This window comes from Falco biarmicus, chromosome 14 (genome assembly GCF_023638135.1).
Source record: "Falco biarmicus isolate bFalBia1 chromosome 14, bFalBia1.pri, whole genome shotgun sequence".
In the NCBI taxonomy this organism is placed as follows: domain Eukaryota; kingdom Metazoa; phylum Chordata; class Aves; order Falconiformes; family Falconidae; genus Falco; species Falco biarmicus.
The window spans coordinates 129,258-156,578 of record NC_079301.1 but is presented as its reverse complement, the minus strand read 5'-3'; the positions used below and the strand labels follow the sequence as shown (position 1 = coordinate 156,578).

General features: G+C 37.9%; 2 protein-coding genes across 5 annotated transcripts in view; one reads left to right on the top strand and one right to left on the bottom strand.

The window, feature by feature from the left end:
* Positions 1-1,071, top strand: part of LAS1L (LAS1 like ribosome biogenesis factor) — a 28,358-nt gene extending 27,287 nt beyond the window's left edge. Inside the window, exon 13 of the mRNA XM_056359491.1 lies at positions 666-1,071. Within this exon, the coding sequence (XP_056215466.1) occupies positions 666-756 (91 nt within the window). The 3' untranslated portion in view covers positions 757-1,071. The remainder of the gene's footprint in view (positions 1-665) is intronic.
* Positions 1,072-4,214: 3,143 nt separating this feature from the next.
* ZC3H12B (zinc finger CCCH-type containing 12B) overlaps positions 4,215-27,321 on the bottom strand; it is a 34,445-nt gene continuing 11,338 nt past the window's right edge. The window contains exons 1-6 of one of the 4 annotated variants that reach the window (XM_056360068.1): positions 16,992-21,796; positions 15,329-16,100; positions 11,952-12,091; positions 10,963-11,197; positions 10,764-10,870; positions 4,215-10,197 (exon numbers count right to left, since the gene is read on the bottom strand). In XM_056360068.1, the coding sequence (XP_056216043.1) occupies positions 8,777-10,197; positions 10,764-10,870; positions 10,963-11,197; positions 11,952-12,091; positions 15,329-15,939 (2,514 nt within the window). In that variant the 5' untranslated portion in view covers positions 15,940-16,100; positions 16,992-21,796 and the 3' untranslated portion in view covers positions 4,215-8,776. Of the gene's footprint in view, positions 10,198-10,763; positions 10,871-10,962; positions 11,198-11,951; positions 12,092-15,328; positions 16,101-16,991; positions 21,797-27,321 lie in introns of those variants that run through there. The other 3 variants (XM_056360069.1, XM_056360070.1, XM_056360067.1) reach the window with 3 other exon arrangements.

Sequence of the window (27,321 nt, the reverse complement as noted above, 5' to 3'; positions counted from 1 at the left end):
GCTCCCTAACGCAGCATACCAAGTAAACGGGTTGTAGTTTGGGGGATCTCCTGGGGCTCAGCCCTAACTGGGCAACTTCCGCAATGAAAAGGGATTTTACGCCTGTTTGAGTGAGCTACCTTCTAAAATTAGAAAGTACTTGGCATGCTGGGGATGTCACCAAACAACAGCTTCCTTTGAAGTCTCTGTTAATGCACTAGTTCCTGTGCTGCCTTCCTGAAGCTGTAGGAGCCGCTGGTTTCCATGTGCAGAAGGTATAGATGAAGTAACATTTGTAACTCCTGACAGAGTGTTTCCATGTCCACCACTGGCTGTGTTAGCATTTCACCTGACCAGCTTGTGTGGCTGGCTGCAAAGGACAGATGAAGCTTCAGCTGGAAATTGGTCCTTGGTTATTTCTGAAGTCACATCTCCTTCACCATTGTTAGTTACTGGTAACCTTTGTGCTTTGGTACCTTCGGCACCTCGGGGGCTGTTGCCTTTCTTGAAGTAACTAAGGACGTTCCTTCCAGCAGCTAAACATTCAGAGCCAAGAATGAGAAATGGCATTTTGTTTTGGAAACAAAACTTGCTAACAAGTTTAAAGTGCTATCAAAGTTACTTTGGTGATGTAAGCTTCTGAATCAGCTCTCTGCTTATGTGCTTTATTTCTCTTCCTCTTACAGCTCTGCAGAATTGAATATTCCTGCAACAGGGGGATTGTTATGGACCCAGAATGACTTCCATAAAATAAAAAGTGGCCTTCAGCTTTTCTAAGACAGCAGAGTGCTCTGCAACGTTCAGTTTTGCACAAGAGAAGTGGCATGGAAGAACTGGTAATGGTAATGAGGAAATAGCTGCTCCAGGATATATTTTTTTTGGTAAAGATTTACTGATTTTTACCACATAAACCCAATACTTTATAGAGATGGTGTGTTTTAAGTTCCATGTGTAGTAACCATTGTCTTGCTTAACCATCATCTGAACGTTTAGCTCTAGCTGACGTTTACCAAATCCAGTTGAGTACTTTGGAATCCCTCAGTGTTCTGTAATTTCTTCCGTTGTTAATAAATACAGACGACTGAAGGCAAACCTCCTTTCTGGATCTGTTTTTCCTTTTCACTCAGGTATTCTGGAAACTGCCCTCTGGCCCCTGTTAGCCAGACCACTGAGCCCTTCCTATTTCAGTTGACGCTAATACTGTCCTGTATGAGTTTGCGTGATTTTGCCAGGATAATACTGTGCTACAGTTTTCATCTAACTAGGATTTCACACGAGTGCATAAATATCTTTGAAAAAAAATTTTTTCACCATTTTTTTCAAATTATAATCTTGAGACCACTGCTGCCTCTTTTTATTTAAAGTTTTCTGCTTGATGTTGTTTCTATTCATGATTTTGCTGAGGCTGTTAACTAATACGGTGGTCATTGCTGAGAGCTAGTGTGAATACTGCAGAAATGGACTTGAGTGCCTTGTTGGAAAGTTGTTGAGGAAAAGGACTGCCAGCTGGTTTTGCCTAAATTAATTTTTCTTTACCTGTCTCAAAGGTTCTTGGAACTTGGAGGCTTCTGCAATTACCTGTCAAAAATCAGGGGTTTAAGCATACATTTATTGCAGGACTCCTCAGTAAGAACTTGTTGGAGTGCATCTGTGAGAGGGTAAGACAGAGCCTCCTTCTGAGTCAGTCTAATAATTTGCAACAGGAACATGTCATGTGGCATGTGAAATGGGATGGTTTTGGTTCTTTAGAGTTACTGCTGACATTAGGTGCTAATGTTCTGTAGAAAGAGACACAAAATGGGACTTAGAGCTTTACCTGTACATTGGATAGGATTGAATTACAAGTTCAGAACAGCAACTTCATGGATGCTTTGGGCTGGCTCTCAAGTAAAGACTTAGCTAGAGGTCCATAATCTGAGTATTATTTCTTTGTTCTAATTTTTTGTCATCCTGTTCTACTGAAGTTACCCTTTACCAGATAGCCAAAAAGTGTTTAAAATGGAAGATACTTTGTATATTTCCTTCTCTAAAAACAAGCAGTACTAATGCAAAAGAAAACAAACTTCTCTTTCTGTTAGGAGGGATTTTTTTCATGTAAGCCCTTCCCCTTTTCTTGTATCTTTAGAAATTTCTCCTTTTGCCCTAGAGTTCCTCAAGCTTATTTAGGAAACTTTGAGTGAAGGGGATTTGTTTTTTTATTACTGTATTTGGTAGAGTATGAAATTACTTAAATTACTGTTTGGTACTTCTGAGGTCTATCAATGCAAACAAGCCTAACTTCAAAAAGGAAAGCGTGAGGCTAGCAAATGCCATGCTGTATGTAACCTTCTCCTTGGTCAAGGGTTACTTGGTAAAATAATATGCTACTATCGTTTCTTTGTCAGCTGTAGTTACTGCCCTGTGTATCTGCTGTCACCCCACCTAGTGAATTACAGGATAAAAATACTGGCCTTTGATCTAATTGCAGTTAAATAAAATAGTTAAATCCAGTGCTGTGGATGACTTGTAGAAAAGCACAAAACTGCTAGGTGCTTTAAAAAAAGAATACCAAGACTTAAGGAGAAGCCATAGTAATGGCATGAATTTTAAACAAAGTGTTACTGGTGGGGGCAGGGGGGAGCAGGCTTGAAACAAGGCAGGGCAGGGAGGGGGAAGTTGGGAATGGCTAGAGAAAAGAAACATAACTGGTTTGATTTTTAAAAAGTGAAGTCGGGGCTTCTACTACAACAGAAGTGTAAATCCCAGACAATTATGTATTGCCTTGTTGAAGATTATGAAACTTGGTGTTTGTTTGATCTGATTAACTCACAGGAGGAACAATTTTGTAGCTGCTTTCCCAAATATCTGGGAAATGGCAACATTACTATGAATAATACATAATAAATGCATAGATAACCGTAACATTTAAAGCCAGCCAGTTCAAATAACTTAAAAATCAAGTAAAGTTACCGTATTGGCCACTGCTGAGGTCTGTCGACACAAACACAACAGTTCAAAAAGGAAAAGATGATGCTGGCAAAACACTGCACTACATACAATTTTTTTCACTCTTTGGTAGTTTACTTTGTAAAATTTGGGTTCAACATGCTAATTACTTTCTTTGCTAGAAGCATATTCAGGGTGGGGATAGGGAAGGCAATGTTGATGTGTGCCAAAATTACTTTTCCCTTTGCCTTGGGCAGAACTTTTTGAGAGTCTTTTCTCCCTGTAAATTAATCTCTGCAGACAGATTGCTGCTGATTGAAAAAGCATCTCCAAAGGGAAGCTATAGAAAGGTTTACAGACAGAAGCTGCGACTATATGGAATAAATCACACAAATGGGAATTGCTGAGGAAGTTAAGGCCCGCGTGCACTGCTTTTGTGGCCCAGGACCCCCTTTGACCTTTACAACTTTTTGAATTTCTTTTCAATGTGATTGGACAGAGTCTTGGAACCTTATTAGGATAATTATTAGGATAATCCTGGCTAATCGAGTCTTTAAGTCTGTTTTCTCATTCCCAAAGGCACCCACTCAGACAAGGACTTCAGCTCTTCCCAGGCCTTAAAGTCTTGGGGAGACAACTGGAACAGTAAGAATACCCTACACAATCTAGTACTTGTTTTCAGGAATGGTAAACTTGAGGATGTAAATTAAGCACAAAAGGCCTGGGATTAGGAAAATGCAACTTTGTAATACAGGTGTTTTATTGGTTTTGTGCTGTCTTCCAAATCACCTGGTTCCTGGCCATTGTGAGAGCAAACACAGCGAGAAGTTAAATACAGATAGAGAAGATCTTTGTGTATCATTTTCTTTCCTTTTGTTAGCTTTACACACCCACCCACCCCTCCCCCCCCCCCAAGTTAAAGCAGTTTGAGTCAAAGCAATGGTAATAAATGACATTATATCGCCTCCCCCATCACAGGGGAAGTGATTGTTTAAATAGCAGAAGCAAATCTGTGTAATACAGAGAGTGACAAAGCATGTAATTCTGAGGAGACAGCGGGCCCTAAATAGTACTTTTCCCTCTGCTTTTTAAAAGAAAAGCAAAACTCTTGTCCTGTTCCTTCACAGATTTAAGCACAGGTGGAAAATCTGGGCATTATGTGTGATTTCAGAATCTAGGTATTTTTCAGTACATCAGCTAAAAATACTGACAAAAAATTTGGACAGACTACAACAGTTGTTTTGGACAAAGCAGTTTTTTGGGGCTTTCACCTAAAGAGGGTTACAAAATAAAAAGCTAGAAACAAATAATCCAATGGCTTTCAGTTTTATTAAATAAGCAAAAATTTTTATATATATAAAGTATAACTTTTCATATTATTAAATAATTGTGCAAACCTTTCACACAGCAGGGTGGGGGGTCTATAGGTAATAGCCTATATTTCTTTTAGATTCTTCTCTCAGTTCTTTTAATACGTTTACAAACTTTAAATACCACAGACCAAAATCACAAGATACTGTATAATGGCTCTTCCAAGGCTAATCAAACACTGGCATGAGAATAATTTAAGTTGAAATATTGCAAGAAATACAGGTAGTAAGGGCTCTGTCACACAGACAAGCTCTGCTCTGGGTACAAGAGGAGCAGTAAAGCTGAATGCTCTCCATAGACATAATAGTGACAGATGGTGAATAATATTTCAGCTCTTTGGAGCAAAGTCTCACAGAAATGGCGCATGTTCCTTCTCTTTAGCATAGCATTTTTATAGTAAAAATATGTCCCTTGAAATGTTCCTGCCTGTGATCTGACATATGTCACAGTTATAGGCATGTCACCAAGTATTTTTTAACTGAATTATCTGGACAGATTCTTTGTGTGTTCTGACTTCATCATTAAGAATTTCAAAAAGCCAAAATTCACAACTTGAGGCAAACTGGCCATTAAAAGTACGTAGAGGGGAGCTCACCTACACAGATATTTTGGTTTTGTTATGAGGATCCTTCTCCTTGTTCTAAGCAACATACCCACACCTTCTATTTTCAAGTTTACAGTTACAGCATTTTTACAAAAGCTAAACAGACTCATGCTAGTGAATGAATTACATGCAGCCGCATCTACAACAGTGCACACATTACTACAGAGATTTACGAATACCACATACAGGTTTAACATCCATTTTCACTCATTTTGTCATTAAGACTTACATTATATTTGGGTCAACCAAAAAAACCCAAAGAGATTTATAAAATATTACAACAATTAAACAGTAATGTTTAATTCTACAAATGAATAAAGCCAACTACTGCAGCTCAACACGACAACAACAGGACTAACAGTAGTGAAGCTATCTATTTGTACAATTTAATATATTACTGACATGTAATTCTTACCAAAAAAAATTTAAATAACTTAGACTGACATCCCATAAAGCATTTGATTTTTGATTCATGAATTTAAAAGTTATACACTCAAGTGACAAATTACGTGAAAGTAATATAGCTAAAGATGAAAGATCAGTAAATCGGAACTCCTGGAGAACACTCCGGCCACAGTAAAGCACTAAAGTCTACTGCCTAACTCTTGCTGATTGCAGTAAGCCAGGATTTTACCTCCCCGCTTTTTTTTTTCTTTTCTCATCTAGAATTGCAATTTCATGGATTTTATTAAAATATAGTTTCTAGAACTGTTCTCTTACAGTTTTAAAAACATTTAAATACCATGCTCTCAAAAAGAGCATTTATACAAAGTCTTATATTTACAATATAGACAGTTATGATCAGGTGTTAATAAGATCAACTCTTCCATGTAAGAAGAAATCTAAGCTTATGCGCTGAAGATTAGTGAACGTGTCAGTGTTTTGAATTGGCTTGTAAACATATCTGAAAACAGATGTAGATGACTGAATTATCACTCGAAGTAGCTGATTAGGAAAGACTACATCACATACAAAAGTTTCATTACCTCTAAGGAGGACTAAACGAGCACAAAATTTGCAGATTATTTCCACAAGGCTACGCTGCCCATTCTGTCACTCTGTGCATGGTGGATGCTAACAGCTTCTGCAAAAAAAGACAATTTGCCTTCAAAGTGCCTTAGGGAAATAAGTATGTTGGGTTTGTATTGGCACAGCATTCCCATTGTTTAAAAAGGAATTATCAGGAAGACAAAAGTTAGTGAAAATTAAAATGACTAGACAAATCCTACAAAAATGAGTATCTCCATAATCCAGCCAATACTCCACACAGAAATTTCTGCTCAGTTCTCCACTTTAGAAAACATCAAAACCACCTACTAAACCTCTCTTAAAATAGCTTATCATAATTGGGGGGAAAAGGGAACAAACACTTTTCTACATACAAATATTTAATTCCATGCAAGATGGAAAACATGAGTGCACAATAAACTTCATTTTATACCTAAATAATTTATAAATTAATTCATTAAGAATAAAGCAGGGACTATAGCAATTATATTGGTACATTTTAAACACATGCAGATGAGTTAACAGCAACATTTTCACATAATGTTTAGTGCAAGAATGTATCTGCTTAATAAATAGACTAAAGGTAACTATGTAATGCTTTGAGGCGTACACACAGTATCTGTGCACATAATAAACTGGTTCTGAAAAGTTGTTCTTGTTTGTCTATAAACTACAAGTGCCCATTTTAAATAAAAAAGATCCATAATTACTCATGGGCTACTTCCCTGTGACACATGGTGTCACAAATATTGTGGTGAAAATGTAATACTGAAGTTAATCTAGAGATTTTTTTTTTTTATACACAGTTTTTATACAATCAAGAAAAAGAGATACAATTTGTATCAACAAACAAAAGGTCATTTCTGGTTATTTGAGGCATTGCTCTCAGCTGCTTATACCATGCAAGAGAAGAGAATAAGAATTAATTGCAAATTAAAAATATAAAATGCTGGTTAGTAAGAAACATTTCTGAAAACTGTCAAGAGTCAAATCTGTTTTCCCCAACTATTATAAATGTTTGAAGACTTTATTTTTTTCCTATTAACAGAGGCAATAACCAACTAATTAAAACTTGGTTTTTTTCAATGCCAAGTATAAATGCAGAATCACCTTCAAGTTAACTCATTTTAAATACATAATGACATGGTCATTATATATGTTACCTGTACCTACACAAGAGTATTTATCCTGTGTGAAATTATACAGTTATCAAATATCAGTAAATTAACAGCAGTTGCACCTGTAATTGTAATTTGTTGTTGGTTTGGGGGTTTGGCAGGGGGTGGGGGGTGGGGGGGATGGTATGACAGGAACATACTTTGCATGTGATAAAGAGCCCACAAGATATTTTGAATCAAATCAACCATTACAGTAACACAAGTGGAAGAAATGGTATAACTTTGTTCCTCAGACAAACAGATATCTAGAAAGCAGCATGCAAGCCATTATCAAAACACCAGAAACAACCCTGACTGCAGCCTCACGTTCCGTGTGTTTCACAGTAAGAAACATTTAGGCAGTGTCACACCTTCTCATGAAGAAACAAAAGGCCATAAACCAGGCCTTCTCAACTTTCATGAAAAAAACTACAGTAGAAGTCAACAAGTCCTAGCTCGAGATGTATCGAGTTAGTAATGGTTCGAAATGTCGAAATATACAATGGATTCAAAAAAGGGCGTCCAGTCAGTGCAGCTTAAAAAACAATAAATGTCTCTTTTGGAGACATTTAGCTACAAAGGTTCCCCACCCTGAGCAAGATACCAGTTGCACAAACAATGCCACATAAAATTGTCTCACCTGTTGAAACAGGAACTCTAAAAGCCTTCATGAGGCAAATGCACACCTTTGCGTGGAGCTGAAGAGCAAAAAACCAGGCCAGCTTTGCCACAAACCCGAACTAGAGCATCTCTTTTCAAGAAGCAGCCTTGCCCCTCCACCCCCTTCTTAAGCTGATCTTGTACAGCCACCATGAATGTTAGGCTCACTCCAGCACCATCCTTGCCCCCAGAGGAAGGGCTGTAGTTACTGATGAACTTCCATGTTAACATCCAGTTTCTGCTGCTTCAGGTTGAGTAATCCAATTTACATAAAGCTGACAATTTACTCTCAGCTTGTCTAGTCATCTGGGTCAGCAGCTGCTTACTGCACAGTTGAGAGGCGATTCTGAAGAGAGAAGCTACAGTTAAACTTCTTTTAGTTTATTGAATGGCGCTCATGCCTTCGCACTCCTTAATGTTTTGGTCCTAATTTAATAAAGTATTTGGCTTCTGTTGGATTGAGCCAACATACTGGACAAGGTAATAAGATACTCAAGCTCTTGGGGAACAGTTTTGAATTCCAACAACAATATCGACATTCAAAAGCTGAAATCAGTTTTTCCTTTTACAAATTGAGTATTTTAATTTTTGTCAAGTTTACTTTTTCTTCAATATTTAGTATGCCAGTAGGGAGTGTCAAATAACAAAGCTGAAACCCTGAAAGTCATCTGGGTGTGTGTAGAGCATACTTTTAAAGGCCGATTAGGTATTTATAAGCAAATTGAAAGTGTACACTAATACATGCAATATAATTGCTAACAATAATTTTGTAGTAACAGCTTTGAGACACCGAACGTGACATTGTAGTTCTTGATGAGCTATCCATGCAGCAAGGTATGCATTTCCTATAAAATACTATTAAAAATCCCTATATTTAAAATCTTAAAATTTACAATACAATCAACTCTTATATAGTGCTTCAGCATATATATGATTGCTACTGTGTACAGAATTTGATACTATCTTAGTAGAAAATATTTAGAATAGATTGGCCCCTTCCTTCTTCATTTAAGTTTTCCTCCAGGTCCTATATGCTGTATAATTTCATTTATCCAAAAGAGGCTGTAATGAGTTAACGCCCTGTTCTTAATTTGGCAACAATCATAGCTGCCAGCTGTTGTGCATCTGTCATGTGGGGATTCTTTTCCATCACAGAAAGGACAATGCTTGGAGGGAAAATATTGCAGAGGTTCTTGTACGTTTGATACTGGTGTTCTGGGATGATATGAGGTTCCCGTGGCTCACCACATATCCCAATCCAGGGATTCCTCCAGAGTTGCTCCATCTTCTCAGGCATGCTTCTTACCATTACAGGTTCGTAACACGGCTGCATGAGGTTGTTACTCAGTGGATATGAGTGGTAAGTGTAAGAGTCTGATGCACATGGTAACGGATCCCAACTAGCATGCTGCTCTCGACAGAGAGGTGGTCTTCGCTGCCTTGTAGGGTTACTTTCATAAAGCCGTGAGTCAGAAATGCTGTCCATTCTTGTCATGACCAAGGCACGGCTTGGTTGTGCAGTTGATGGATGAACATTTTGAGGCACAGGGTATTCTCCTGGACAACTGGACCGTGCTCCAACAACCGGATGCTGGGCATGTAGGCCTAAGTGGGAAACTGACTGTTTGCGAAGGGATTGCTTAGGCTCTTCAGTTCCATAACTCTGAACTCTATTTAAGGCTTCATGGTAACCATGGGAAAAAGGCTGAAGACGATTTTGCGATGGCAGTCTGTGGAGCTTCACATTGTCTTCTGGACTGGCATCTGCTACACCCAGATACAAGTCATTGTAAGAGGAATAAGAATCATTACTTGTATGGCTTAAGCAACTGTCAGGACAGGGGCTTGAGTTTCTAGAATACATCCCCTGGTCCATATCAGCCCCATAATAATCTGTGTTACGGATACTACTTATGCTCAAGTTGGAGAAATCACTGAGTAAGGAATAATAGCCATGGTCCCCCAATGATTCATATTTGGGATACTGGTCAGTATAGCTAACTGAGGTGCCATGGCTATTGGTGACTAGTATAGGAGGATATTGCACACTGGACATATGTTCCAGTGAGGATTTCTGATGCATGAACTGTGAGGAACCTGGCACCGGACTGCTTGCAGAACGAGTATTTAATGCACCAGCTGCATGGCTTTTTGGTGGAGGGAGCGTTGGTACACTTAATGCAGAAACCAGAGACGGGACAGAGCTGGCCTCGGACTTCCGGGCTACTGATAACTTTTCCTCAGGCTCCACAGCTACTGATCTAATGCTTGGATCTGACTGACGTTTTGGGGCAATGCGTTTCACTTCAGAACTGATTTCTCCTTTGGAGCTGGATGGCCCTGTGCCACATTTGGCCAAGGCTCCCTCACTCATAGTTTTCACAGCAGATAATTTGGCACTTATTCGAAGCTCATCCGCTACTGACCTTTGAGGCTGGTTTGCCCGTTCTGGGTGGTAATATTTACATTTGTGCCCATAGGTGCACTTTTTACCTGGAAGAAAAGTGTTTTCAGGTTAAATAAACGAAAAACTAATCAATAGCACCAGTTGCTATCTTTTTTCTTTATATCGTTTACCACTTCTTAATAATAATATTTCTATATTAACCCCCTAAAGAATAATGATATATATACAGGCAGTCGCAGACTCTGCTACCAGTATCCACATATATCACTGCATCAGGGGCCAGACATATCACTTTTCTTCCTACTGGCTCACGATTTCAATACTGACAACATACTCAATGCTATAAAAACAAAACAGCTCTAACACTGTTTGGATAGTTATGAATCTTCTTCCTTGAATACAAACCAGAAGAAAATAGCAAAAAGCTGTTATTATCCACAAGATAATCTGGTAACCCTTAATTTTCTGCTACATTGGTTTTATTAATATTTTATTAATACGAAGAGTATAGAAATGGGTATAGTGCTTGGATGGCAACACAAAAAATGGCCTTTCCCCTCCCCCCTCCCCCCCAAGTAATGACAAGACGTTAATTAATTGCTTGCTTCACCTACCTTTGAATACAACAAATCAATCTGACTTAGGCACTTACCATAAGGACACGGTTGTTTCTTATGTTCAGGAATAACTGGCCTTTTCCTTAAGAAATTTTCAAGGCTCGGCCCATGGCGTCCTAAAGGATCATCAGGAGGCATAAATCTAAGGGGAAGAGAATGAAATGTGAATTTCAGTTTTTACTGAGGATTCTGAATTAGCAAATTCCCTTACTTTTTTTTAAGAAAACATCATACTTGTCATTCACAAAAGAATACATTAGCAGCCGCTCCTCAATGAACTTCTTCCATTCTGGTTTTTCATTTTGAAGGTCCCGGTAGTTGTCATTTGATACAATGATGCCATCTGAGTCAAAAGCAAGTTTTACTATGAATCGATCATCATAGCAAACTACTCTTCTTCCCTGAACTCTTCGAGATGGAGTGAAAACAAGAATTTTTTCTTTCTCCAATTTACGTAAGATTTCTTGATCTGTAAAATAATTTTATTTGAGCAGTTTTTAAAAAAAGTTTTAAAAGAAAGAAATGCAGCCTTTGAAATATGAAACTTCTTGCCCTCTTTTTTGACACAGTATTTTGTAATTATGTTCATATACAGCCCCCATTATCATTAAAAAATACATAGTTGCAGAGTGCCATTTTATTTCCGAGCTTTCAAAGCAGTGGGTAAATATCCAATATTTAAGCTTCATAACCACTCTGCTCCATGAACCTTTACTTGGTCTTCTTGAAAACATCAAGAACTCAGTTGTTACTATATTACAGTAACTTTCTTGTTAGCCCAGAGTAAAACGTATAGTACTTTCTATGAGTAAAAACACATGCTGCCTCTTCAGTGTTCAAGATAATCCTACTAAATGAGTCCCTGGCCTGATTCTACCTATTTCATACTCGCCCGGCAACTAAGAATCAGTTCTTATATGCTTAGCAATGTTTGCTAATGGGAAAATTATGACTATTTCTCAAAAGCATTGAAATGATCCAATGATGTTACAAAAAACCAGCATCATTTATAGGTGCAGACACTTAAATGCTGATTTCCTCACCAGTGAAATTGCTCTGTTTTCAAATGAACAGAGTGTAACATCATCATGCAACATCACATGCACAGCCCAGTATGTGGCACCCATCAGAATGATTACATGCTTGTGTCTTAATGCAATACTTTTGTTTTCTCTTCCCCCCTCTTTTTGACCAAGGAGTCAAAGAAAATCTTGATCTGTTACCTGTAATTGGTGCATCAGGTCGAGACTGTTCTTTTCTCCATGCTGGTACAAACACAGTGATATCTTTATGTCCTTTTTCCAGAAACCAATCAACAGCTAGTTGAATTCCTCGACAGGAAAATCCTTCTTTATTCCCATGGCTGAAGAACATGAAAACAAAAAGTTTTAGAAACAGCAAGGAGAAAAGTTACATTTGGTTTTGGGTTTTATTGCTGCGGTGGTTTGGGATGGGGTTTTTTTTTTATTTCTTCTAAAGCTGCCATGGTCTAAGGATATAAGGGAAACAAAGTCTGTAAAGACAGTAAACCTCTTTACTAGACCAGCCTACGTAACTGGACAACAACAATTGTCCAGAGCTATTCAGCTGTCAGATTACAGCAACACTGCTACTTGAATCTCTAGAAAACAATGAAATGCCACTATTCCAAAAGCAAAAACAAATGCATCTGAAATTTTTCCACTTTTTCATTTTATTAGCTCAGCTACTGAAAAATACCACTTTCCCCAACAAATTGAGCTTACCTGAAATAGTACTATAATAAGTTATCAGTAACAAAAAAGGAATGAATTAACAATGCTGGCTGTCATGGGTGATAGGTGCTTTTAAACATCTAGATTAAGAAATTATGTTTCCCTAATATTAAATGTTCTGCATTTTTAATTAGGGCTTTTGAAGGGAAAGAAGTAACTCAGAGTTGTTTAAGCCCTGCCTCCAGCAAAAATTTCTTTTCTGAAACATAGGAGTCTCTGAAACAGCACACAATTCATATAAAGGGGTTTAATTTTTCCAATGGCCCAAGAAGTTTCTGCAAAGGAAAAAAGGTAAACCTTAATTATGAATCTTATTCAGTCTCTATTTGCATCATCAATAATTGCAGTATTTTTTAAGCATGAGAAGTCTGTAACGCTTGTACTTTCCAGATATTCTCAGTTTGTAGAGCAGACGCTGCATAATTAAGATATTTGCATCTTATTAAAATAGTCTTTAGCATTATTCTATGGATGATTGTTCAAAATTTTACTTCAATGTTGTTATTATTATTATTATAAAACATCATCACAGATTACTGGACCACAGCAAAATGCATGCTCTTCCTGTGCTCAAAATGTTACATAAAGTAAAACTGAAACAGACCAAAGGCACACAGATCTAATACCATCTGCACATCTGCATAACTAAGGATCACCAGCATAGTCCAAATCCTTGCAACTTACATAATAAATACAGAAGCCACATATTGCTAAAGCATTTTTCTTTAGATTTTTATACATTTTAAATTTTAGAGAATTTAATATCCTTTTAAATTTTCAGATGCATACGCCTTTTGTTAAGAGTTGGACTTGATGACCCTTATGGGCCCCTTCCAACCTGAGATACTCTATGATTCTATATTTCAAAATTCTAAACACAGCACCAGTTCTAAGCTACACAATAGTAAGAGTACACACACTCTTTTCTCCAGTTCCTGCCACATTATGCTCAGGAGGAACTCAAGTAGTACAGAGACTGCAAATTCAACAAGCAGGGAAAAAAAGGAAAGAAAAAAGTTAAATCAAATATTGGTGTTGTTGCTTTACAGAAACATCTGTAAATGGATTGGTGCAATGTGGTTATGTTGCGATACGGCAGTGAAAATTCTTATATATGAAATATTCTTATAGAATTTGGAAGGGTCTGTGCATTTGAAAACTCAAGAGTGCTCCACACACCTATAAAAGTCTGAATTTTCTTAATACATTGAAAAAAAATTAATAGAATCACAGAATGGTTTGGGTTGTAATGGACCTTAAAGATCATCTAGTTTCAACCCCCTGCCACTAGAGCAAGTTGCTCAAAGCTCCATCCAACCTAGCCTTGAACACTTCCAGGGATGGGGCATAAATCTTATGACAGATTCTCTTAGAGCAGAAAGCTGGTACTAAAAGGAAATCTATTGTGCAAACAATACCTGAAGAAATCTCGTTATCACCAATCACTAAACAGGCTGATTAAAGAACTCCCTCATAGAAAAATCATACTTTCTTGATGATAAATCATTGGCTAGCTGAATTGTGTGCTCTACAAACATGCTTGAAAGCAGCATGGGGAGATACCTTGAGTTAGCGTTGATGCAAGCAACCAAGCACACGTGTACATACATCTGAAATTACAAGCACCATAGCGGTGTGAGTCAGCAAGTTTAGCTCGTTCGTATCCCTCTACTGACACAGCTAAATTCTGAGCAGGCTTGATCCGCAGGAGATCAAACACCCTGAAGTCCACTGCATGTCATTTTGGAAAGAACCAAGTTTTCCTCGCCTATCTGGCTGCCTCTGGACATTAAAGAAAAATAATTTTCAACATTGTTCCAAGACTTCAACAAATTAAACCAAACCCATCCACACAAAAGCACACTACAGCTAGATCGCTAAAACAAAAGGTTTGAGGGAAGAACTTGGTTTCGAAAGGTGGGGAGGGGAATTGGAATATGAATGACATATAAAGGGCTATAGGCATAAATAAAAGCCTGGACTAAAGAGTCCATTAAAAAAGATGTATTATCAGCGTAAATATACTACATGACTAAAATTACTTTGCCATTGTAGTGAAAATTTATTAAACTGATTAATGTTTATTACAAAGTTTTTGTCTTAAATTAGGAATTGTTTAACTTAGACAGGGAGCTCAAGGACAACTGTAATGAGCGGGTGATGTTTGTCCTGAGCCCCCTGAACAAGCAAGGTAGGGCAGGACCATCCAGACAATAAATACTGTGTGCAGTTGTGTCATGATGTAGTGGCAGCTCCACCACACCCAGGCAGTCTGGCCAACGTCCCTGGCGTGTGTGAACCTTACAGATCATGAGATAGTGCACACCTGCACTTAGCCTAAACTTAAATTTTACATACACTGGGTGTGTAACCTATTTTTGTTCTTCACTGAGTATAAAGGTGGGCAAGCTCCAGGACTGAGCCAGAAGCCTCACCTACAGGTGGATGCACCACATAGGAATTTCCCCAGTTATCAAGGGACTCCTGGCACCAGCTGCAACAGGGCTCCCAACTAAAGGGTGGGCCTGGGTGATGTTAAGGTGTGAACTGGTGATGTCTCCTTTTCTTAGTCTCTGTAACGCTTTGCAGCAATGATCTAATCCTTTGCTCCTATTGTTCTTTTATCATATTGTGCACAATAGCTAGTACTGTTTCCTTTTATCACATTGCATGCTACTTTCCTTTATTATATTGTAATACAATAAACTGCATTTATTTTTATATTTTATGTAGAATTCATTTTTGCTTTGTATCCAGTCAATCAGCAACACAGCTATCAATATTGATTTTTCTCATAAATATTTTAGTGATTTATTCTTTGCAAAAATAGTGACAGGGAGATCTACCTCATAGCCACATTGCTTCCATCAATGACAATTGGTCTCAAGTTATCACTGTTATCCACAACTTCATCTTCAAGTGACAATTCAGGGCTTGCTATTTCCTTTGTACAAGGACCTCTTGGCACGAGAGTACTAGTGGCACTGCTGGCACTGCTTTGTCCCTCTGATTCACTTTTGTTGCCAAGTCTCACAAGCTCTGCGAGAACATCGTTGATAAGCGCATCTGCTCCCAGTTTATTCAGTACCGCCTGGATCTGATCTCCTGCATACCCAAGCTTTAAAGCAAAATCCATTTTAGCTTGGTATTCCTTGTCCAAATTTGTTTTGCATTCATCTAGCTTCAAGTCTTGTGTGATACTGCTCTGTGAAAAACTTGGGCGATCCAAACAAGGAGACCGACAGAGCGGCCGATGTGGTTTAGTGGAAACCTCCTTTTCTCTCCACTGAGTATTGCTGCAGCTGCTTCTGAAGTATGGTTGCTCAGGTTCGCTTTCTGAGCTCGTCCATTCCTCTGATTCAGCACTGCATTCCCCAGCATCTTGTTCCACATTTCTGTCTTCTCTGGAGTGCCTCTTCTCCATTTTCAGCTTCCCTATCATAGACCAGGCCGTCATCACGTTCAGCTTCCAGCCAGAGAGCTTAGTTCTTCATTTCCAAAGCCACCTGGAACTCATACTCAATTGCATTGTGTTGGCCAATTAAAAGTTTACACAAGGCTGGAGTTAATTTGCCTTGCTTACTATGTTCTGGCATAAACGCCACCAACATGAAGTCCCTAAAAGAAAAAAAAAAAGAAAGAAGAAGAAATAATTTTAAAAAATTAGCTTTTGACAAATTCTGCTAAATACTCAACTAAAATGATTTTGTTTACAAATCAGTAGAGGTCTCTAGTCATTCACATTTCTGTGTAAAAGTTGATCACAATGAAGCATATAATTATGTTGTCTCTTTAATCACAAATTACCCTCTCTCTTTCCCTCCCTCAGTTACTCTACATACAAAAAAAAAAAAAAAAAGTATACTTCCCACACAATAAACTTATAGCTGGAATTTATGGAGTGTCTCAGGAATATTTAAAGATAATAAAACAGAAAAGGGTGACCCAACACTTTCACTAGAAACCTCTCTGTACAGCCTTCTACTGCAGGAACAGCCTGTCTACATCAGGAACAACTGTGTGGAGTTCCAGTGTGCATAAAATTTAACACAAACCATTTCAGCCTCTTTTAGTAAGGGTTTACTATCAGAACTGACATGGTAAGTTTACTGCAAGCTGGCTGCTAGACATGTAAAGGTCAGTAACAAAACACACAAAGGTTCTACACAACAATCATCTTGTGCCCTGTTTACTGTACCTACTAAACTGAAAATTCCAAAATCAAGGATGGATATTACTACGTTTTATCAGAAAGTCAGGATAGACTTTCTAGTCTTATACCAGAAGCAAAATTGTTCAAGGAATTCTAATGAGAGGTGTGACAAATGAAAAGATTCAAGTGACTTGTAAAGGGCTGAACACACATCACAGAGCCTTTGAAAAACAGTTTTTAAAAGGAACTGCACCTACAGCAGTGCACGTTTTAGATAAAATGGTAAACTAAGACCTAGATATAAATACAGGTAACTGGAGAAAATTGATTAGCAAAGTAATTAACTAGAGGCCTACTTTCAGAAAGCTGCAAGTCCCACTTCCCTCTCCTCTGCAAAACAGCAGACTTGAGAATGCAAGATGCAGTGTGAGTAGTGAAAAACAATGATGTAATAGTCTTGATGAAACCATTTATTTTAACTCCACTTTCTCATTTCAATAGATATCATTTTTCTTAAGGTCACCTCTTTTAGATGTAGCTACAGACAAAGAGAAGAAAGACCAAAACAGAAAAATGAAAAGGTACCAAACTTCTGAAAGAGCACAGTTTTAAAGCTACATCTACTGCAGAGACTTCTGTCAGCAAAGATGTAGTCCAAAGAGGCGTGAGAAGCATGATCATGGATTTAAACAGCAGTCACAGAAGAAAGACTAGTAGTGACACCAGTTTCCCAATATATCTTTGCTTTTAACAGTATAGCCAGTTACCTTTGTGTGCTGTCAAATGCTGTAATACAAGCTGTGCATGCATGAAAAGCTCTTTCCCAGGATTCCTATTAGGATTTTTGTGACACAAAATAGGCATGAGTTTGGCATTGGAACAGACTGATCAAAGACGTCCATTCTTATTAAGCTCCTCATGCACCCAAAACGAAGTAAAAAAAAAATAATAAAAAATTTGAAGTATAACTTACGGGGTTTTGGGGGGCTGTTAGTCACTAGTATAACTAAGAATAAATTTATATCTTTCATGCACTTTTTTCGTCTCATTTCACATTTCTTACATTCCTTAAGGCTATGAGCAAGCATTAGAAGAACACAAAACTTTCCTCAAAAGAGTATAAGCACTCAACTAAGTACATGCATTATTTATATACAGGACGTTATCAAATACATTTATATTCAAAAGCTTTTTAAAAATCTCTTTCCTATTTCCCCAAGAGACCACAGTGGCTCTTATTTAATTACTGTGGTCTATCAAAACAGCAAATAATAGGAGAAATACTCCCTTAATGCACAGCAGTGTAACTTCCTTGATGTACATTAATGCCAGACCTAGGGACTAAACATAAGTATTGGAATCTGGCGGGGGGGGTGGGGGGGCGAGTTTTGTCTAGGGTAGCAAGAAGAGCATCTCTGACATTGTTCATTTTATTATTTATTTGATTTTCTTCCTAAAACTACAGCTTTAATTTTCTCCCTAGAATGAAGTTCAATAGATACTGAAATAAAGAGAACAACAGAAATGCAGACATGCATGAATATATTATATTGATTTAGTGATGTAAAACAAATATAATAAACATAAAACCAAAATCTTAAATACTAAAAGCATCTTTAAAATGAAAAATTGTTTGGGTTTTTTTTCCTGAAAAACAGCACGGACATTTTACAAAGCATTGTAAGCCACAAAGAAAAATTAAAAGAATCAGCAGTGTGCATACAAGTCAAAGCTTATTCATTCTGAGTTTTCATATCCTTTCATTTTTAGGTAATAAGATGCTGAAAATCATAGCCCCTGATATACCACTCATCTCAGAAAGCTTTCTTCCTTGATTATTTCCCTACATTAAATGGTGGGTGTCTGTTGCCTATGGGAGTATTTCAGAGAACAGGTGTAGAAGAGTGATAAAATCTGATAAATCAAAATCATAAAAATGTCAAGGGATCTCTAAGACAGGTCCCTACTGACCTAAGAACAAAACCCCCTGAAATTGTCTCAAAGTGAAACAAAGATTATTGATCTGCAAAACATTTACACAGTAATATATAATCACCTTAAACAGGCCAAAGAGAAACATTTTACAAGACTGCACTCAAATTTATGCTCTTTAGTTATACATCTCACTTGGTTGTGGTAGCTTTGCATACTGTTGGAGATGGTAGATATATATCCAGAATACAACGAACATCAACCCACGTTTCCAGTGACACTGGAAAGTGCCTACTTCCTAAAGGCAGGCATTATAAAAATATGTATGTTTACAAATGAGAAATTTCAGGTAAATATTTTACACTGAAATTTTATTTCTTTGTGTGCTCTGGGGATAAAGATCTTTCCTATTCTGTTCAATTCACTTGTAACCTCTTAAAGGGGCTAAGAGGGATTTACTCCCATCATTAACTGTACAGCGGGGAAAAAAAAGGTTTAGAGAAAAAACCTGAATATTCTAAAACATAGTCCTAGTTCTCATATCATGTGAAGAACAATGAGTGAGGATTTCTTTTGATGAATACGAACAGTAAGATTTTCAGCTACAACTGGGTGATTCTTAAGTAAGCAAGAAAAGCATGTAGCAAAGGTGGCTAGCTTGACTGATAACCATTAATGGTCTCAAAATTAGTCCAAATAGTGGCAAATGTAATAATTCTCACTTGTTCATGCTCTTTTTGTGATGTACATACATGCATACACAAACACACACACACAAGCAGAGAGGGCTGCTCAAAAGCCTAGTTTCCTTAGGAAATCAAGCTAATTAAAGAAAACACTAATCACTTATATCTAAAAAAAACCCTAAAAGGTCAAGTTTTGACAAAAGCAACACTATTTTTTTAATAAAGAACAACTATATTTTAAGTCCTTTAGACAACAGGGAATAAAAACAGATTCATTGCACTTGCATGGAAATTCCAAATTTGAGTAGTTAGGTTTACTTTCAACTTGGATCAGGTTAGGTTTAGACACTTGCTGTTCTTTAGTATTAGGCATTCAAAGAATACCCCTCTAAATACTTAGACATCATTACATAACCGGTACATTACAGTACTCTCTAATTCCATTTGAGGTTATTTTCTCTCGCATAGCACTAATAGCAGTATATTTACAACTGAAGCACTTGCCAACATAGATGTATTAATCAGCTTAATCTGGAACGGATTTCGTTAGGTCTCACGTATAACCCTGTACCTTGCCAAAACTAAAACAAAGTATATAAAAAATTATTATAACAGAAGATTCAAAAAACAGGTTATCAACACACTGCACCCTCAGATTACAAAATACTGCAACTAAGGAACACTTTACAACGCCTGTGGTAAGGCTCATTTGTTCAAATTTATGACACTGCACTGCTTCGGCAGTGGACAAAGAACAGCATGATTCTGTTAGTCCAAGTTTATAGATCTCCATTCTTTCTCCCAAGTTGTCATCATTTCTTTAAGTGTAATATTAAACTTACCATGCCTTTTTTTCTACCTCTAGTAAATAATCCTAATCCCTTTCCTATTGGAAATCTCATAAAAATGATGAGCCAAAGGTTCATAAAACTGGAAATATCCCTGAAAATATGATGAAGAGAAAGGAGGCTGTTTACTGTTAACTTCTCCTCGACAAATGATTTTCCAGAAGTAATTCATTTAAAACCATTTTTAGAGGACCAAATTTATATTCTCTTATAAACACTTAATTATCAATTTAAACTACAAGCAAAATATGTCCCTTTCCAAGTGGAAATTAAATCAACTGGACTCAGTCAAAGAGGCCATTTTTTTTACAGTAATAAAATAATCTGGGTAACACCGCCACTATTACTTCCACATTTAGATTTTTTTATCCTTTTTTGGGGTTTTTTTGAGTTAGTTTCCAGGGGTTTGTTGTTGTTATTGGTTTTGGGTTTTATAAATTACAACTATGCAAGTTTTGCTCTTAATTTTCTCCCCCTCTTTCTTAGCTGGAAAAGAATATATCTTACCTGTATATAAACTGATTTCACCATTTTGTTGCATTGTCCCAATTCCACATAAATATCTCTAGTTTTCTGTTATTTAACATCACATAAGCAATTTTTCATACATTTCATGTGTCGTTCCCTGAAAGATCTTATTTAGCAATAAGATAGTTTGATCATAGTCAGATCTAAATAATCCTGAATTCAAAATTTAAAATATAAACAAATTTCATTCTCAGAATAATTTATATCACTGCTGGTGGCGTACTCACTTCTGTTGTGCTTAGGAAGAAAGTGGCTCAGACACAATCAGTGTTAGAAAGCAGTACTGCCTATCTAGGATCACTCCCTGCTAGTCCTGTGCTGTGGTTTACTATTCTTTGGTGGCGAGTGATAGATTGGTGGATCTATTATGAAAGCTTACTCTGTGGAAACACCCACTTCTATGACTCATCAGAGTTTCTTGCCTTTTTTTTTCATTCATGTCAGCCTTTGGTTGAAAGCCACTAACTAGGGAAATTTTAGCTGTCTCACCCCTCGCTGGCATAGCAGGGGAAAATACCTGGTCTGTGACGTAATGTTCACCGTTATCTTTGAAATATTTGAGATGAGAATTAAAAATCTACTAAAAAAGAAATAAATCTCTAGTTTCAAACTATTTAACAACTAAATCACAGTGTTTTATAAAAATCTCTTCATATCCATCTAGAATCTTGTGAGGGAAGCACCGGAAGTCAAAAGGTCTGTTTGTACCATCTGTAGTCATTTCTACCAAGACGTATCACAGATCTTCCACAAGAAATGATACAATATGTAGACATTGGAACTTCTGGAAGAACAAGGAGTTTCCCCCCCATTTTCTTTAAATAGCCAGCACACAAAACCGATTTCTGAATAGGTAACTTTTGCCAAATAGTTTAGATAAACTATTTCAGCATCAACTGCCATGTTGACAGAAAACGAAGCAGGCAGTCTCCAGAGCCCATGTCTACAACCCCGTACACTTTTGTACAAAGTGCTTGGAGGAAACAAGCCAGCTTGCACCGAGGCCTCTCCACCCTTAGCCAGTTGCTCCACCTGTGCAACTTAACTGGAACATTGTACTTGAAACATTGTAGGATTTGTTCCCAAAACCACAAGGTTAGGATTCTCAAACAATGAAGGTCACCTCATTGTTGGGTTCAGGAGCATCAAAAAACAAAACAAAAAACAACAACAACAAAAAAAACCAAAACCAAACCAACCAAATAGAAAAAAAAAACCCAGAAAAATAACAACAAAAATACTACACACAGTACCAAGTTTTCCCACTGACCATTGAGAGAGGGCACCTAGGAAGGAAGAAGGGTTGTGTTGCTCCTAAGCTGGCAACCGTAGCGGAATGAAAAACTGAGAGAGAAAACAGCAGCAGAAACTACCACTACTTTAACACGGCACCCTTCTTGATACCTTCCAGATTAGAAATCAGACTTGTAATACCATCCTTCAGCTAAGGTCCCTCCCCCATTTCTTCAGAGCCCTGAACAGTTCAATCCATACCCTACTGCAACCCCTGGAACTACCTATAGCCCCAAGGTTATCACTACGGATTTATTATGTGTGTTCACAGACCCTTCTCCCTGAGCAAGCCAGCTCTCAACAGTGAGAAAAGGCATAGCTACAGAAACTGATTACTACTTGTCCTCAAATGGCAGCTGTGTTTTTTTCAAATAAATTCACAATCCTGTTCTGGAGCCCAGGATCACTACAGTATAGACAGTATCTCTTTTCCGTCAGTCAGTATTTTGATCTAACAAGCCACCTTTGTCAAGGCCAGCAATCCAGACGTAATCAGTATCACCATTCAGAAAAAGACTCTGATGCCCTGTCCTTGGAAAGCTGAGTGCTCTGTACCATTCTATGTCTCAAACCATACTTGGTCTCAGTTTATTTCTGACTTCCAGTTAAGTACCTCTTACTTAACTCTACTTGCTATGATTACCTCTCCACCTACAGTGTGGCACGCATTCAGTATGATACCCCTTCTCAGTGGACCACGTGGTTCTCCTTCAAATACAGTCTATGATGTAGGCATATAGAGGAGGTGAGTTTTCTGTACATTCAAGGCATTTAAGCTCAGTGACTTGAATTCACCATCTATCTCAACTGTACAACTGTTTCCTTTGAACAGTAAAACTAAAGAAGTTGCTGAATTAATAACTGTAAGTAGGAACTTAGGAAGTTCTTTTAAAAGAAGATTGATGCTGGCAGGAAGTAAACAATGAGTGAGATACTGACCAGATTCTGTCTTGCTGCTTCACAAACAGGAAGGACCCAGGGAAGAGTTGTGGACACTGCTCTTTACACCTTCTCACAGGAAAGGTGAAATGGTGTTAAGCAGAGACAAGATTAAGATTTTATCTTGATCGGAAGTAAAGTCTAAGTCCTCTGTTTTATACTGCTCTTAAAATTCCCAATATACTTTTGAGCAAGTTCTGCATTTTTCTGTTATGCTTTTTCTAAGTAGCTTGTTCTGCTTTCCCCTCACTACCTCTTCAACTAAAATGAGATCCTTGCTTCACTGTTTTAATCTTTGCAACTGAAGCCTAACCTAATAAAGATTTTCAAAACACATTCACGTTTCCTAGCATTATTTCCTGCTTCCCATGCTGCTTACAGATTCTTAAGTATCACTGGTCAAATACGTATACTGTAACAACCAACCATGGCTTCTGATCAGGAAACCCTGAGCAGTTGCACACCCCCAGTCTGAGCCATTAGTAAGGCTGAGCATGTAATCCCAGGTTACACACACAGGCACACATACAGCACACACACGTGGCCAGACACGCAGATGTACAGACACAAACACTCAGCGCTCGCACAAACACAAGCAATACCAAGGGCCTCATCTCGTTCCTTCTCTGGCTGATAAAGATGAAAGTCCGTTAGTGGGAGATACATATATACATATAGATCAGATTTATGTGGCAAGATCTGGGTAGCATGGGGGCTGCACAGGTAGGTGGCTTCTGTGAGAAGAGGCCAGGGGCCACCCCCATGTTGGACAAAGCCAGTTTCAGCTGGCTCCAAGAAGACTCATCGCTGGCCAAGGCTGAGCCCATCAGCAATGCTGGTGGCACCTCTGTCTCTCTCAGTCTCCTGTTACATCTGCCACAGACACCATCACCAAAACCAGCACTCTCGGTCAGCCCCCAGACCTCACAGTCCCTCCTGCAGTCGTTCTGAACCTGCTGGTCCCTCTGGTAGACAGCCCTTCCAGCTGCCTCACCCCAGAGATATACACATATACATGGCTTCCTAGCCACTTAAACATCTTGCCAGTTAGTTCAGCTTGATATTTGCTAGTAATCGTGCATCAACATGCATATACTCCACTCGCTTGCACCACAGACACACAGGTCCCTGGAGAGCCCTTCTCCCACAAAAAAAGCTAGAAATGGAGTTTAATGTGAGGACAGGACAGGGTGTGCTGACCAGGCTCACAACATGGCCAGACAAGCATATTGATCAACAACCCCTTTAGAGGCAACCCGTCCCTTTCATTCCTTTATCCCTCTATTTTCCCATGGTGGTTCCTTCACAAGTCATCCCAAAACCTCCATTCTCTCCCTTGGCCCCTACAATGCCTTTGGCTCCTCCCCAAGACTGGCCAAGTCATATGCAATCACAAAATGTTCTCTCTTTGCATCCGCCAACTGTGTCCCTTACCCCCTTTAGACTAAGACGGTCCAGACAGCCTCTGTCATTAGTAGACTCATTGTGATGGGTGTCACCTCCAGAGCATAGGGCTGATGGCTCTCTGATGACAGTGCCCAGAGAAGCCTGTGCTGGGCCACCAAGTCTCTGACTGTGTCACTGGGGTTCCCTTGCCCGCCATTGTGACCCCATGCTCCTTTGTGGTTGTGGAGACAAGCTTTTTACCACAACTGTAACAGTTTATTTCAAACATTTCAGGCAAGACGGATTTTTTACTATTACGTGCATAGAAATATCCACATTTTTGCTACTTGGCCTAAGTAATCTGTTACAAGCATTTCTGTTAGAATGTTTTCCATGCAGCTGAATGAAATGTGACTGAGGGGACAATGAAATGACAGTCTAGCATCATAATAAACAAAAGGTTAGAAAAGGTTCAAACAGCAAAAGGTAGATCTAGTAATAAACTCTTAATACACTTAAGAAGTGCAATGTAGATGGTAGTCAGCTAAATATTACTTGAATATTACATACATTTATCTCAACTTAAATATGTTTTGTCCAAAAATTGTAATTTTGTCTTCAAATTCTTTTAAAAAAGGATTCAGTAAAGTACAAAAATAAAAAACAATGCAAAGAACTTAATATCTGAATTAATGTACTTTTGTTACTGTGAGTTGTAAGCCTATCTTTGTTACTACTAACTGTATAAAGCAGACACGTGGTGCACTTACACCTTCAAAACGTCCATGTTTTACAAAGGAAACAGCTGAAGCCATATATATTCAACTTTTTTTCTAACAATGGAATCAGGTCCCACATAATTAATTTTTTGAATTGGCCAAGTCACTGCTGAATTTTTCTACAAAAGATAAGGAGTAAAGGTAATACCTGAACCATAAAGTGATAGCCTGTACGTAATATGCATAATTTGTATATGTACAGTCTACAAGAAAGTATGGGCAAAATTATAAAACTTTTTTTTTTCTTTTTAAGAAAAGATCACTTGGTAGTTCACATTTTCCACATTCACATGAGAACAGCTCTTCGTTATTAATCTTCCTCCTGTTTCTCATTTCCAGTGACAAAGTTCATCATTTCTTTGATAAATGTAAAAACAACCACAATCAGTGCTACGCATCTTAAAGAACTTCCAGTCAGCAACAACATATGTATGAAATTAACTCACTGGCGTTTAGACTAAAAAACCTCAAAGCTGCAATAGGATAGTTTGTCGCTTTGATTTTTCACACTGCACTTCTCAGAAATTCAAACACGTCATCTTGCAGAGTACTGGCAAAAATGAAGGATTTCTTTTCTTTCTGGTTTACATTACCTGGCAGTGGTAGTACAGCTGTGTATCTAGGGACCTCAATCAGCTCCTGTTCTATTCTAACTATATAGTCCCTGCCCATAAGAAAACAGGATCTAGAATTAAGATGACAGGCTATGGATGAACTAAACAAGCAAAACCTGGAATATCAGAAAGACTACATGAAACATTTTCGTATTGCTTCAGTTCACTGTTTGTCCAGACACCCTCGCAAGGTAGTAGTACTTTGTGGGCACATGAAGGGAGTTTATGGAGAGGTTTTAAAGGGGCAGGGGGAAAGAAGATATGCGTTTAATATGCATGTGTACAAACATACACATACACAGCCAAATAAGCAGCTTTGAAAAGGATCTCAAAATAAAGTGAGAGCCTGTGTAAATGTTTTGGTGGATTCACAGAAACAAAAGGCTCAGTCTCAGCCATCTCTCTGGTCATAAAACAGTGAGAAATCTCAGAACCAGTCTGGCTGCACGTGTCTAAGAAGGTAGCCAAGTCTAAAAGGACTCCTAGATTTCGGGCCCACATATCCAGGAGAAATAAAAGCAGCATTTCAGCCATTTTCAGTTTAAATTAGAAGCTGAACATTTAGGGGGAATGTAAAATTCTATTCAATCCAGAAGTTTCAGTAAGAGGAGAGAAGATCTATAGATGTAGAACTGTGTGAAACAAATAAACAGTTCAAGCCATTTGAATTAACTCCCCAATAACATGGTATAGAATAAAGACTGAAAGGAAACGGTGATGAGACTCTGGGACCCTTTACAGAAGGAAGAAGGATGGAAGGAGAAGGATAAAGTGAAGAGACAAAGTGATAATCTCAACTCTGCTTATAAAGTTAGCCTGCAAACACATATCTTCATCAAGGTAGTTTTTGACTGATTAGCACAAGAGTGAAGTATGGATGACATTTAATCTAGCACAAGCAATTCATGCATCATGTAGAATAAAATGACAGCTTTCAAGCAAAGTCTTTGGACAGGGTTATCTTAGTTGATTGCTCTATTTCTGGAGGCAATAGGTGATCCATTGAGAATTCTGTTACTTCATTGCCTTTATGTTCACTTTGCCCTTACATGCACAGAAAACAGCTACTGGAAAAAAGCATTAATAATCAGTTTATAGAACTACCCTTACAGAACTTTTCCACTTTTTTTGTGTGTGTTATTGCTTATACTATGTGCTTTAGTTAGTATAGAAGCTTAAGGCATTATCACACAGGAGTAATTTTTTTTAAAAAATGCAACATTTAGAAGCAAAATCAGAACAAACATGAAAACAATAAATAATTTGAGTAATGGCTGATTCTGCTGATATCTACAAAATTGAGAAATGAGTCAGTGTGCCTCCAAATTTTCTCAGACAGAATAAAAGCTCATCTCACAGATCTCAAACAGTAACACTGTATCACTGAAATGTTGGTGTCTCTTTCGTATGAGTTACATTCTAAGACAGATTAATACGAACACATGCCTAAAGAAAGAAAAGAAAGCTATTACGAATTTCTGATTTGAAGATATAACTACTCAGGAATATGTACACTGCAGCTTTAAATTTTTAATTCTCATTATGTTCACTGCTAAGCAACCAAGTTTTCTTACTAAACACCTCTTACAGGACAGTCACGACTGACTAGTAGAATTGATGATGTGATTCAGAGGAGAGAGTGAGGCAAGATTATAAGTATCTTGTTAATAAAGGATCAAAC